This window comes from Lutra lutra, chromosome 10 (genome assembly GCF_902655055.1).
Source record: "Lutra lutra chromosome 10, mLutLut1.2, whole genome shotgun sequence".
Lineage (NCBI taxonomy): Eukaryota > Metazoa > Chordata > Mammalia > Carnivora > Mustelidae > Lutra > Lutra lutra.
This window is the reverse complement of record NC_062287.1, coordinates 21304334-21315919: the sequence shown is the minus strand read 5'-3', so window position 1 is coordinate 21315919 and position 11586 is coordinate 21304334. Positions and strand designations below refer to the sequence as shown.

The 11586-nt window shown below is 42.1% G+C and overlaps 1 protein-coding gene across 3 annotated transcripts in view; it reads left to right on the top strand.

Annotated features, from left to right (window-relative positions):
• Positions 1-7: 7 nt before the first annotated feature.
• LOC125078708 (prostate and testis expressed protein 13-like) overlaps positions 8-11586 on the top strand; it is an 85201-nt gene continuing 73622 nt past the window's right edge. Inside the window, exon 1 of one of the 3 annotated variants that reach the window (XR_007120967.1) lies at positions 8-168. Coding sequence is in view for 1 of the 3 variants with exons in the window: in XM_047691762.1 (XP_047547718.1) it covers positions 147-212 (66 nt within the window). In the remaining 2 variants the exon portion in view is untranslated. Of the gene's footprint in view, positions 213-11586 lie in introns of all 3 variants that reach the window. The other 2 variants (XR_007120966.1, XM_047691762.1) reach the window with 2 other exon arrangements.

Below are 11586 nucleotides of genomic sequence, written 5' to 3'. Positions count from 1 at the left end.
CCCGAGGCCTCGGCACCGCCCTCTAGCCTTCCTATTGGCTCTAAGGGTTGTCGTCTTCCATGTCTACATTCTGATTGGTGCTCATTTTCTCTTGTCCTTCCCCGACTGGCGGGAGGAAGCCCGGGATCTGAGGCGTGGATTCGGGAATGCTCCCCCTTCGTTGTACCGGTGCGTTACCCGGAACCGTGTCTGCGTCGCCTTCAGGCGCACGGGTAGGGAAGGAGGGGACTCTGTAACCTTCGTTAACGACCAGTTAGCTGGGGTTTGGCAGGGGCGGCCTTAGCGTTCAATCCACCTGAGTGGACGGCGTCTCCACTCTTCTCAACTCCGGATGGCTGCCGGGGTGGGTGGCGTCGGCAGGGAAGGCACTCGGAGCTCAGCTGGAGCCATCTCCAGCGATCCGCCTCTTCAGACGGTCCACCTGGGTTCTGGCCCACGCAGGTTCTGTTTAAAAACACAGACCGCACTGAGTGCTTTCGGGGACTCCCAAGGCTGGCGGACCCAATGTCGTGGGTCCTGTCCCTACCGACGTTCGTCTGCACCCGTGCTCCAGCCACACTGACTTCTTGCTAGAACAGCGCTCGCGGTTTTCCTCTCGAATGCCCCCGTCTACTCCCTTCCCATATCTTATTCTTTAAAAACAAAAATGTTTTTGGTATATGTACCCGCTTTGGGAATCACTGAGGATGAGATCTAGAAAAGAAAATCCCTAGATGTCCCTACGACTCGATGTTCTAGTCATTGCCCTGAACAGTTTGTCCTCCAAGGCTGAGCGTTCTGTATCCCACTTCACACAAGCGGGCAGGTGCCTGTTGACAAATTTATATTATTTCTTAAATCCAGGATTCAATGAGAGGGAGCGGGCATTATTTCATCCTTTTTCTCCAATCACTTCCCCCCTTAGAGGTGGCCTTTGCACGACCTCTAAGTCACTTTGGATTTGTTGGGGGGTAAGAAAAAGGAATAAACAAGATGGCAGAAAGTGGGTTGTAAAGATTTGAATGACCCTACCCCCTAAATCTCCAATATTAACACTACTTTAGTACCACATATTCTTTTCTTTCCTCATGAGTAAATATCCCTTGTTCCAGTTTGGTCATCTTATACCTGTATGATTTTTCTTTGACATCAAATCTCCCTAATCTGTCTTGAAAACAAGAGCACAGTCATTTTTCTTACCTCTTGCTTTGATCATTCCACATGCTCCTTACCTCCACCATCTTCTTGTTATCTTTTATGATAAAGTTTGATCTTTGAAAACCTTTAATCAATAACAACCCGAAGGATCTATTTCCTGTCATATTTCAAGTGGTATCTTTTGTTCAACTCAACCCTTGTGTTTTGGTGGACCACTTCATGCTCCACTTTTGCCTAGATCTGATTTAATAATCTTCATGATTCTCTGAAATCCATTGAACCCAGGTCAAGAAACCTTAACCAAGGCCATCTAAAATTGAGTATATGGAAGAAAATCCTATTCTTAAAAACCATATTGTGTCCATAAAAACATAAAGGAAACTTCCAAACACATAAAAAAAAAAATCGTATATAAGGAAGCCCCATGAACTTAGTGCCTAGTTCCAATAATTATTAACTCATGATCAGTCTTGTTGCTTCTATATCACTATCCATGCACCTCCTCTTGTATCATTTTGAAGCAAGTATCAGGTATCTAGAATCTATAAATATTACAATATGATTACTTAAAAAAAGGACTTTTTAAAAGCATAACCACAGTACTATTATCACACCTAAAATAGCTAAGGTATTTCCTTAATATCATCAAATAGCCGTGTTCAATTTTCTACTTGTCTCATTTATTTTTTTCTTTACTTTGCTTGTTTGAACCAGGATCCAACCAAGTATATACATTGTGATTGGTTGATCTTTTAAGTTTCTTTTATAAATTCCTCCTCCCTTCTTGTGCAGTTTGTTGAGAGAACCATGTTGTTGGTCCTGTGGAGTTTCCCATAATCTGGATTTTGCTGATTAACACAGTTTAATATGGTTTCCTTACCTTTTGGTTATAACAGCTCTAGTTCAGATGCTTTTCCTTCTTAGGATTAGCTGTTTATTAACCCAGCAGCAGTTTTATCTTTGCCTTGAAATAATACTTTTAGCTGGTTATATTGTCATGCTTAAGTTAATCCCTCCTTTGTGATATGTTTGCTTACCTCACCTGTTTGTTGACATTTTCAAACTCCTTCAACTGTGGCGGGTCTCTGTAGACTCATTATCTCTTGTCTCTGACATCTACACTTGGTCCTTCTTTTAGTCTTGGAAATAGAACACTGGCCTAAAGAAAAGCAAAATGAAAACAGCTCTTTGGTTGCTGCTCCCCCACTGCCTTCTGCCAGCCTCCTTGTCCAGCTTGTCTGTATTCTCATTGCTGGCATTCCACCCGCATTACTATATTCAAACTGTGCTCTCAGATATTGCTAATGTACTTCTTAATGGTCATCCCCAGGTGTTTTGCTCATTTCCCATTCTTTTATTTTTTTTTGAGAGTGTTTGATAATTTATTCAGTAAGTATTGAACACTGTTAACCTTAAAAGTAAAACTGTCAGTTTTTTTTTGCCACCAAAAATGTTTATTTAGGAATAGCAGGGGATTGCAACTCAGGACATGCAAGATATAGGAAAATGATGGGCAAGTACACAGAACAAAGGAGAAGATTGTTCTTTTTATAAGGAAAAGAAGGAAGTTGGGAATGGCGGCTGTTTTAAGCAAAAAGTTTATTGGAGTAAACTGGAAATTGGAAGTATTGTGGATTTTCATTGGCTGAGTGGTGGCAGTCTCTCATTGGCTAGACTGTTGCCAGCTGTGTAGGAAAAGCCTCCTTCCTTTTTCTGGGGTAGTCAAGTATAGGCTGCTTCTTTTTGGGAATGCAAGGCACATCTCTTCTTATTGGGGATCTACAATTGACAGTGAGTAGTGGTAGGACATGAGGCCGTCCCTTTTTGACCTCTCAGCTCCATCTTAAATGACATATCCTTTATTTGGTTTCACGATACCTGTGTTAGGTACTGTACTATGTGTCTTAGTGATTTGATGATGAATTAAAAGACATGATCCCGCTCCCTTATGAAGCTTCCAGTTAGATTGAAGAAAATTACATTTATCCAACAAGCACAGGTTATTATAAAATTACAGCTGTGTTCAGGGCTAAGGAGAGGCAAATCGTCTAACAAAAACATCTAATAAAGGGGAGATTTAACATAGTGCCTCTGAACAAAGAGCTAAAGGGTGAGTAGGGGAGATGTTGTGGAGGGGACAGATGGGGGTGAAAGGAGATTCCTAAGCATAGGGAAAGCATTTGCAAAGGCCTGTTGGGGGTAGAAGCTTGGAAGATTAAAGAAATTGAAAAAGACCAGCAAAGAAACAGGGTAGAGATGAGACTGGAGAGGTGGGCAAGAGCCAGATTATGTAGATCATGTAGGCCAAGACAAAGAATTCGATCTTTATTGTAAGAACTATGGAAACTCTCTAAAGTGCAGATTGGGATGGGTTATATGACATACTCAGGTGTGGATTTGAAATTTCATCTTAGGTGCATTGAAAATGTGTTTGAGGAGGGCAAGATTATGTGAAGTCCAAATTGGAGGCAGTTGCTGTATTCTAGGCAGTAGATGGTTGTGGCTTAGGTTAGGACGTTAATAGCCAAAGATAGCAAGAAGAGGACAGATAGAGTTACTGGATAAAACCCTAAATGATGTGACCATGAATTGGCTGGGGTTGATGTCTGAAAGAAGTCATCGATTATTTGTAGGTTTCTAGGTTTTGCAGCTGGATGCCATTTTCTGAGATAGGGAATATTGGAAGAAGACCATATTTTGAGAGACAGATTTTGGGCATGGTGAATTTGAGATGCCCTTGAGACATACAGGTGGAGGTAAGATTAGGCAGTTAGAAATCTGAGTGTAGAGGTTAGATGCAAGTTATGGCCTTGTAATATTTACGTGTGGGTGGATAGTTATTAAAGTAATGGGTGAGAATAAGATCTTCCAGGACAGAATATAGAGTGAAAAGAGAAGAAAGACTACTCTCTTCTTGAAACTCATCTGGTGAACTCTTTGAGACTTCTCTGTCCTGGTTCTCCTCTCATCTCCCTTCGCCTCTTAATTGTTGCAGGTTTCCAAAGCACGGTCCTTTGTCTCCCTCTTGGAGAGCTTAATAGTTGTTTTGTTTTGTTTTTAAGATTTGATTTATTTGAGAGAGAGAGCAGGGGGAGGGGCAGAGGAAAAGGAATCTCAACAGACTCCCTGCTGAGTGTAGAGCCCATTATGAGGCTCAGTCTCTCACCCATGAGATCATAACCTAAGCTGCAATCAAGAGCCGGATGCTTAACTGACTGAGCCACCCAGGTGCCCTGAGAGCTTAATAGTGTTATTGCTTCCATCAATTTTATATTAGATAATTTCAAAATCTTTATTTCCAACTCTTACCTCTTTACCGGTTTCTAAAATTGATTTTAGCTGTGTACTAAGATTTCTAGTTGAGTATCTTCGTCTTCCCAAATACAACATATCTAAAATACTATTCTTTGTTTCCTTCTGCATTCACCCTTATGATACCATATTCCTTTCAGTAGTATCATTTCCTCAGGCTTCCAACACTTAAGAAGTGATCATTTTTTACTCTTTCTCATCCTCATATATCTTACAGTTACCAAGTTTGTGGTTTGCATATAAGTTCTTCTGCTCTGTAGCCTTTCACCCCCTTAATAGGGTCTTTCACTGAGCAAAAGTTTTACCTTTTGATTAAGTCCATTTTATCAACTTTACCTTTTATGGATCATACATTTAGTGTACAGTCTTTAACATTTCTTGCAAGGCTGGTCTCATGGTGATAAACTCCTTTAGCATTTGCTCGTCTGGAAGATTCTATCTCTCCTTCAATATTAAAGGATAATTTTGCTGGGTAAAGTGTTCTTGGTTGGCAGGTTTTTTCTCTCGGCATTTTAAATAGATTGTGCCACTTTCTTTTGGTCTGTGAAGTTTCTGTTAAGAAATCTGCTGATAGTCTGCTCTTTTACATAACACTTTGTTTTTTCTCACTGCTTTTAACATTCTCTTGTCTTTAATTCTGACACTTTGGTTACGTGTCTTGGTGGGGTCTCCTGGTTCATCTTATTTGGAACACTCTGGCTTCCTGGATCTGGATGTCTATTTCCTTCCTGAAAGGACTTTTAATCCTTTCAAATTGCATTTACACAGTTCCTGAGGTTAGGAAAGTTTTCAGCCATTATTTCTTTAAATAAGTTTTCTGCCCCTTTCTCACTCTCTTCTTTGGGGAATCCTGTGATATGAATGTTGGCCTGCTCAGTGTTTTCCCATAAGTCTCTTAAGCTGTCTTCACTTGCTTTAATTTGTTTCGTTTGTTTTGCTGCTCTCATTGGGTGTGTTCCACTGATACTTTCTAATGCTTTATCTAGTGTGCTCTTGGACCCCCGATGTATTTTTCAGTGCATTATTGTATTCTTTAGCTCTGTGACTTATAGTTTATATCTCTGTTACAATTCTCACTTTGTTCATTTATTCTTCTGTCAAACCTAGTGAGGATCTTTATGACCATCAGGTTAATCACTTATCTCTGTTTCCTTAAAATCTTTTTCTGATGTTTTTATCTTTGGTAACTGTGCTGTGCCCTGAGATTGGTAGCTCCCAAGAATTATCTCTCCATTTGTTACAGTCTCATGGGACCATGAACACAAGTTCCACTGGCCACCAGGGCCAGGCAACCAGGTGTAATCCCAGAGTGGGGATACCAGTCAAGTAGACTAACTCTCCTCCAGGAGATACCGATGAATAGTACAGCAGAGGGAGAATAGGAAGAAAGTGCCTTCCCTCTAAGGTTTCTGGAAAGGATTAGAGTCGGCCCTTAGATGTGTGTTTAATTAGAAGCCTGCTTCTTAGGCCACAGCTATGAACACAAGCTAATAGGTCTCTTTCACAGAAAGACTGAGCACCTCACTCTATTGCCTCTTTGCTGTGTCCTGGGAAGGTAGTAGCTAGTTAAGAAATCTTTCTACAATCCTGTGGGACCCACGAGTGTAAGTCACTGGCTACCAGGCAATCTAGAGATGTCCCCTAGGCAGCAGGTACAAATATCAGGGCACCAGGAGACAGTATAAGTTCCTATGCAGGAGATACCAGTGTCCTGGAGCAAGGCAGAGGACTGGCACAGAGTATCTATAGGCGTCTGTCTTGGTATGTGTTTCAGTAGGTCCATAGCTGAATGCTAAATTAGAAGCTTTCCCATCAGGCAGATGCTTTAAGATAAGCAAGTAAGTCTCTTTCTCCAGATGTCTTGATACTTTGCCATTGGCTGCCTTTGTACTGGGCTCTAGAGTGGGTGATTCTGCACGAGCTCTTTAAGAAGTGTTTCTCAGTTTCAAATAGCCTTGTGGATCTCATGGACGCCAGCCTCGCTGGCTTTCCAAATCAGATATTTTGGGGACTGTCTTTCAACGCAGGTCTTTAAAGTCAGGGTATCAGGTGTATGGTTCAAATCCTTCATTCCTCAAGGAGAAACTTGGGTTCGTGAGTGCCCTCTTGAATATAGGTCACTGTGTGGGGGGGTGAGGAGGGGAGCATTTGTGACATGTCTCAGCTTCTCCTACCACTTCATGTCTGTCTGTTTGTTTGTTTGTTTTTCTCATTCACCCAGTGTGTGGGAGCTGCTCAGCTAGTTTTGGGGTTTCTTTCAGAGGATCTTTTTCCATATGTAGTTATAGATTTGGTGTGTCTGTGGGAACAGGTTGAGTACAGGATCCTACTACATCACCAGCTTGAACTGAAACCTCCATTTGGATTTATCTGTAATGTTTTTGAGTGACTCTCTGTAGCTCCTTTGGCAGTTGCTCTAGGTATTATAGATGCATAACTGATCACTGTCTACAGGTGTTGTCATTTTACCAGTCAGAATGAAGTATAGAATACCTACCTCCTTTTATGCCCCTTTATAATGCAACCCATCATTTATAATGTAATTGTCTTAAATATTTCCTTTTTCATACATTAAGAACCACATCAGACAATATCATAATTTTTGCTTTCTCTGTCAAATGGAATTTTGAAAACTCAAATGGGAAGGAAAGTCTATTATATTGATCCATTTATTCTCTTACTATGTTTTTATTTCCTCTTGACTTTCCAAGAACAGCATTTCCGATGAGCTTTCTTTAGCCATTCTTCTAGGGTAAGTCCCCTGGCAACATGTTCTCCCCAGTTTTCTTGATCTGAGAATGTCTCATTTCTCACTTTCATTCCTAACGTGTATTTTTGCTGAATACAGGATGGCTCTTCTCTTTCAGTACTTGGAAAATGTTCTTCTTTCCAGCCTCCATAGTTTCTGATGAGGAATCTCTTACTTGAATTGAAAATGTCATTTCTTTCTTACTGCTCTCAAAATTTTTTTCCTTTGTCTTTAGTTTTCCGAAGTTCGGCTCTGATGTGTCTTGGTGTGGATTTCTTTTCTCTCTGGCTTGTGGGAACAAGCAGGGTGCTTTTGTGTGGTATTTTCGCCTGCTTCGTGTAGCTTCCTCATGTGTGTCCGTCAGTACCCAGTTGACTCCTTGAGAGGGATCGTCTCCAGATCTCAGAGTTCTCTGTGTACTCTCTCTTCTAGTTCCTGCGCCTGTGAGCTCTAGCCACCTTGGTCTTCCCAAACTGTCAGTTTTGTCTCTTCAACTCGGGCATACTTCTGTAGCCTGCGAACTCTTCAGGTAGAAGCTGGAGCCGTCTTAGAGCTGACCTCATTTATTTTCCTTGCCTCGGGAATCACTGACCTACACTGCCTCATATCCAATGCTTGGAGAGCCATGTATTGTAATCTATTCCTTTATTAACATGCTTTGGGCAGGAGGGTAAATCTGGCCCCTGTTAAACCATTTTGATCAAAATCAGAAGAACTGTGTAAATGCAATTTGAAAGGATTAAAAGTCAACGGGTGGGTCAGATACCACCCAGTTTGTGCTGGGCAGCTCAGACCTCATGGAATCTTGGTGGCCCATGGTCAGGTGTTTAGTTTTACTAAGGTCCAGCAGCAGGGCAAGGGCTGTTCTCGAAAGGAGGGCAGTTATCTGTAGAGGATGGCCAAGCCTTGCTCCGAAGTTCTAGGAGGGCCTCTAGGAGGCACCTGTAGGTGCCTGCCGGGGGCTCCAGACATCATCCCCGTCTGCCGCTGCCACCTTGTGTACCGCTGGATGGGCTGATCGGATGGCCCCGGGACAGAGCAGCTGGCCCAGAAGCCTGGAACTGCCACAGGGCCTTCTGTTCTCTGGGCCTTGCTCAGAGCTGGCAGTGTTTTGGTCACTTGGCAAATGGGAGTAATGAGCGCAGCCAAATGAGGAATATGTTGCCTCCAAAATCCAAGACACCCACAAGCCAATGGATCTACTTTTGTGTTGTAGGAGGGCCCTGATAAAACAATGAACTTATTCTTCACCTTGCAAGGGATCTCTCAACATGTCTCATGTCACTGAACCCCTAGAAATTTCACTGAGTTAGAAGGCTCCTGAATTTTTATTGGACTTACTCCTTCTGACATGCAAATGTGTTACCAATATGTCTGGAGTACTTGCTGCTTCTTGCTGTCTAGGTCCAATTAGCATTATATCATGACTGTAATAGGACCAGTGTGATACCTTCTGGAAGGGAAGGGTAATGAAGATCCCCCTACGAACGAAATTGACATAGGGTTGGAGAGTTGTTTTACTCATGAGGCAGGATAGTAAAGATGTATTTCTGGCCTTGCCAGTTGAAAGCAGAATGCTCCTGGTGGGCGTGTGGACAGAGATGGAGAAAAAAAACATTTGCTGGATCAGTAGCTGCACCCCAGCTACCAGGGGATGTGTTCAGTTGTTCAGACAATGAAACTGCATCTGGTACAGCAGCTGCAGTTGAGTCACCACCTGGCTAAGCTTATAATCAACCACTGCCATTATCCACGTGCATCTGTCATCTGCACAGGCCAGTTGGGAGAGTTGAATGGGGATGTGGTGGGAATCACTTCTCTGTATCCTTCACATCGTTGATGTTGGCACTAATCTCTGCAGTCCCTCCCGAGATTTAACTTCAGTTTACTATTTTCCTAGGTGGAGGAATTTTTTTTTTAAAGATTTTATTTATTTATTTGACAGAGATCACAAGTAGGCAGAGAGGGAAGCAGGCTTTCTGCTGAGCGGAGAGCCCAATACGGGGCTTGATCCCAGGACCCTGGGATCATGACCTGAGCCAAAGGCAGAGGCCTTAACCCACTGAGCCACCCAGGTGCCCCTAGGTGGAGGAATTTTTAATGGCTTCTGTTTGACCTTTTCTGGAGTAGCTCGCACTCCATAGTCAGGGAACCGATGAAGGGATTCTGACACCTAAGTATCTCTATTCCAAGTATGCATTTTGAAATTGGAAAAATAAACACAGGAAGGGTTCAGGGACCCACTGGAGCTAAAACTCCATTGATCACCTGACCTTCCTAAGCTCCTGCTCTGACTGGCAGGCCACAGTGATATTTTGGGTCTCTTTGGAATTTGTGTCATTTCAGAGTCGGTTTCTAGTAGTCTCTGAAAGGTTTGAATATTTCCTTTTCCCCAGTGCGCAGTTCCCTTGGTAAACAGCCATAGGTCTCTTTGGGCATGGCTGGGATGAATATTTAAGCAAAATAAGTTAGAGAAAGACAAGTACCATATGATTTCACTCATATGTGGAATTTAAGAAACAAAACAAATGCGCAAAGGAGAAAAAGAGAAACTAAGAAACAGACTCTTAACTAGAAAATCAACTGATGGTTAGCAGAGGGGAGCTAAGTTGGGGGATGGGGAAAATGGGTGATGGGGATTATAGAGTATACTTACTATGATGAAAAAATACAACGCAATGCCATGTAAAAGAAAATAAAAAATTAAATTTAAACAAGAAAGCTAAGCTTAAACCTAGACTGTCAGTTCTAAGCCTCATATATTCCCAGATTAATGGTGAGAAATTATCTGCGCTCTTGAGAAATCTAAATTTCCATAATGATATTTTACTGTGAAAACCATTAGCCATCACTTTCCTCAGTGCTGTGTGCATTGCCTTCTCTCATCTGCCTAGCTAGCACCATTTCCCAAACCTTAATAACTACACAGGGAATTTTTTTCTCTCTCAGATAAGTGGTCAGAAATATACCTGCTGCTGTTGGTCAGGCCAGATACTGATCCCAGGGTGGTTTAGGGCTTGTCTTCAGCTGCTTTGGAACATAGGCAGTGTCTAATCCAGGTCTCAGAGGCTTCCTGTCACTCTGGCTGCCCCTCTGCCCCAGGGCTGACCACCTCAGTGGCTTGATCTGGGAACGATTCTCCTCCCTGGGCTTTGCGTCTGTGTTCCTTGTAAACCTTCCTTTAGAGGGCTTCTCTTGCAAGTTTATTTGAGAGCAAAGGGGATTTGTATTAACATCTTCACTTCTATGCCAGTTAAATGTTGATGTCCCATTGTTGCTTCAGCTCCACTGGAACTCTCTTATTCAACTAGATCTTAGCCAGTTCCCGGAATTCTTTGGCTGTATAGTTGACTCTTGAACAACACGGGTTTGAACTGCACTTACATACAGATTTTTTTTTCAACAAGTATACCTATAGTACTATAAATGTATTTTGTCATCTTAATGTTTTTCTTAATAACATTTCTCTTCTCCACCTTTATTGTAAGAATACAGTATATAATGCATATAGTATACAGCACGTATTAATCAACCATTTAAGTTATCCATAGGCTTTCAGTCAACAGTAGGCTAATTAGTAAAGTTCTGGGGTAGTCCAAGGTAAATGCATATTTCTGATTGTGTGGGGGGTTGGTGCCACTGACCTCCACGTTGTTCAAGGGTCAGCTGTACTAGTCATAATCATAAGCATCTAATGAACATATTCTTGTAGTAGACACTATTCTAAACCGTTCACATGAATCATCAAATTTCATTGTCACAAAATCCCTATGAGGTTAGCATAATTATTTTTAAAATTAACTTAATTACCAGCATGAGTTTATACTATAATTAGTGTAATTATTTTTCTCTTTTAAAAAGATTTATTTAGGGGCGCCTGGGTGGCTCAGTGGGTTAAAGCCTCTGCCTTCGGCCCAGGTCATGATCCCAGGGACCTGCTCTGCTCAGCAGGGAGCCTGCTTCCCCCACCCCCACACCCCCACGCCCCCACCCCCACCTGCCTCTGCCTACTTGTGATCTCTGTCAAATAAATAAATAAAATCTTAAAAAATATGTATTTATTTATTTCAGAGAGTGAGAGCACAAGTGGGCTAGAAGGGCAGAGGGAGAGGGAGAAGGCGGCTCCCTGCTCAGTGGATCCTATCTTTTTCAAGCAACAGAGTCCCTGGTGGTCGATTGCCAACCCATGGCTGCAAAAAAGACCTGGCTGAAATTCCGAAACTGATATTTTTTTAACCACATTTTAAGACTGGATGTTCTTAATATTCTCTTTCAAAGAAGGGAGACAGCAAGCTGTATCTGTTATGCTCACCTCACAAATCTGGAAAATAGAAGTGGCAGCAACTCTTACAGTTACATAAACATTTGTGACTCGGCGGTTTTCAGAC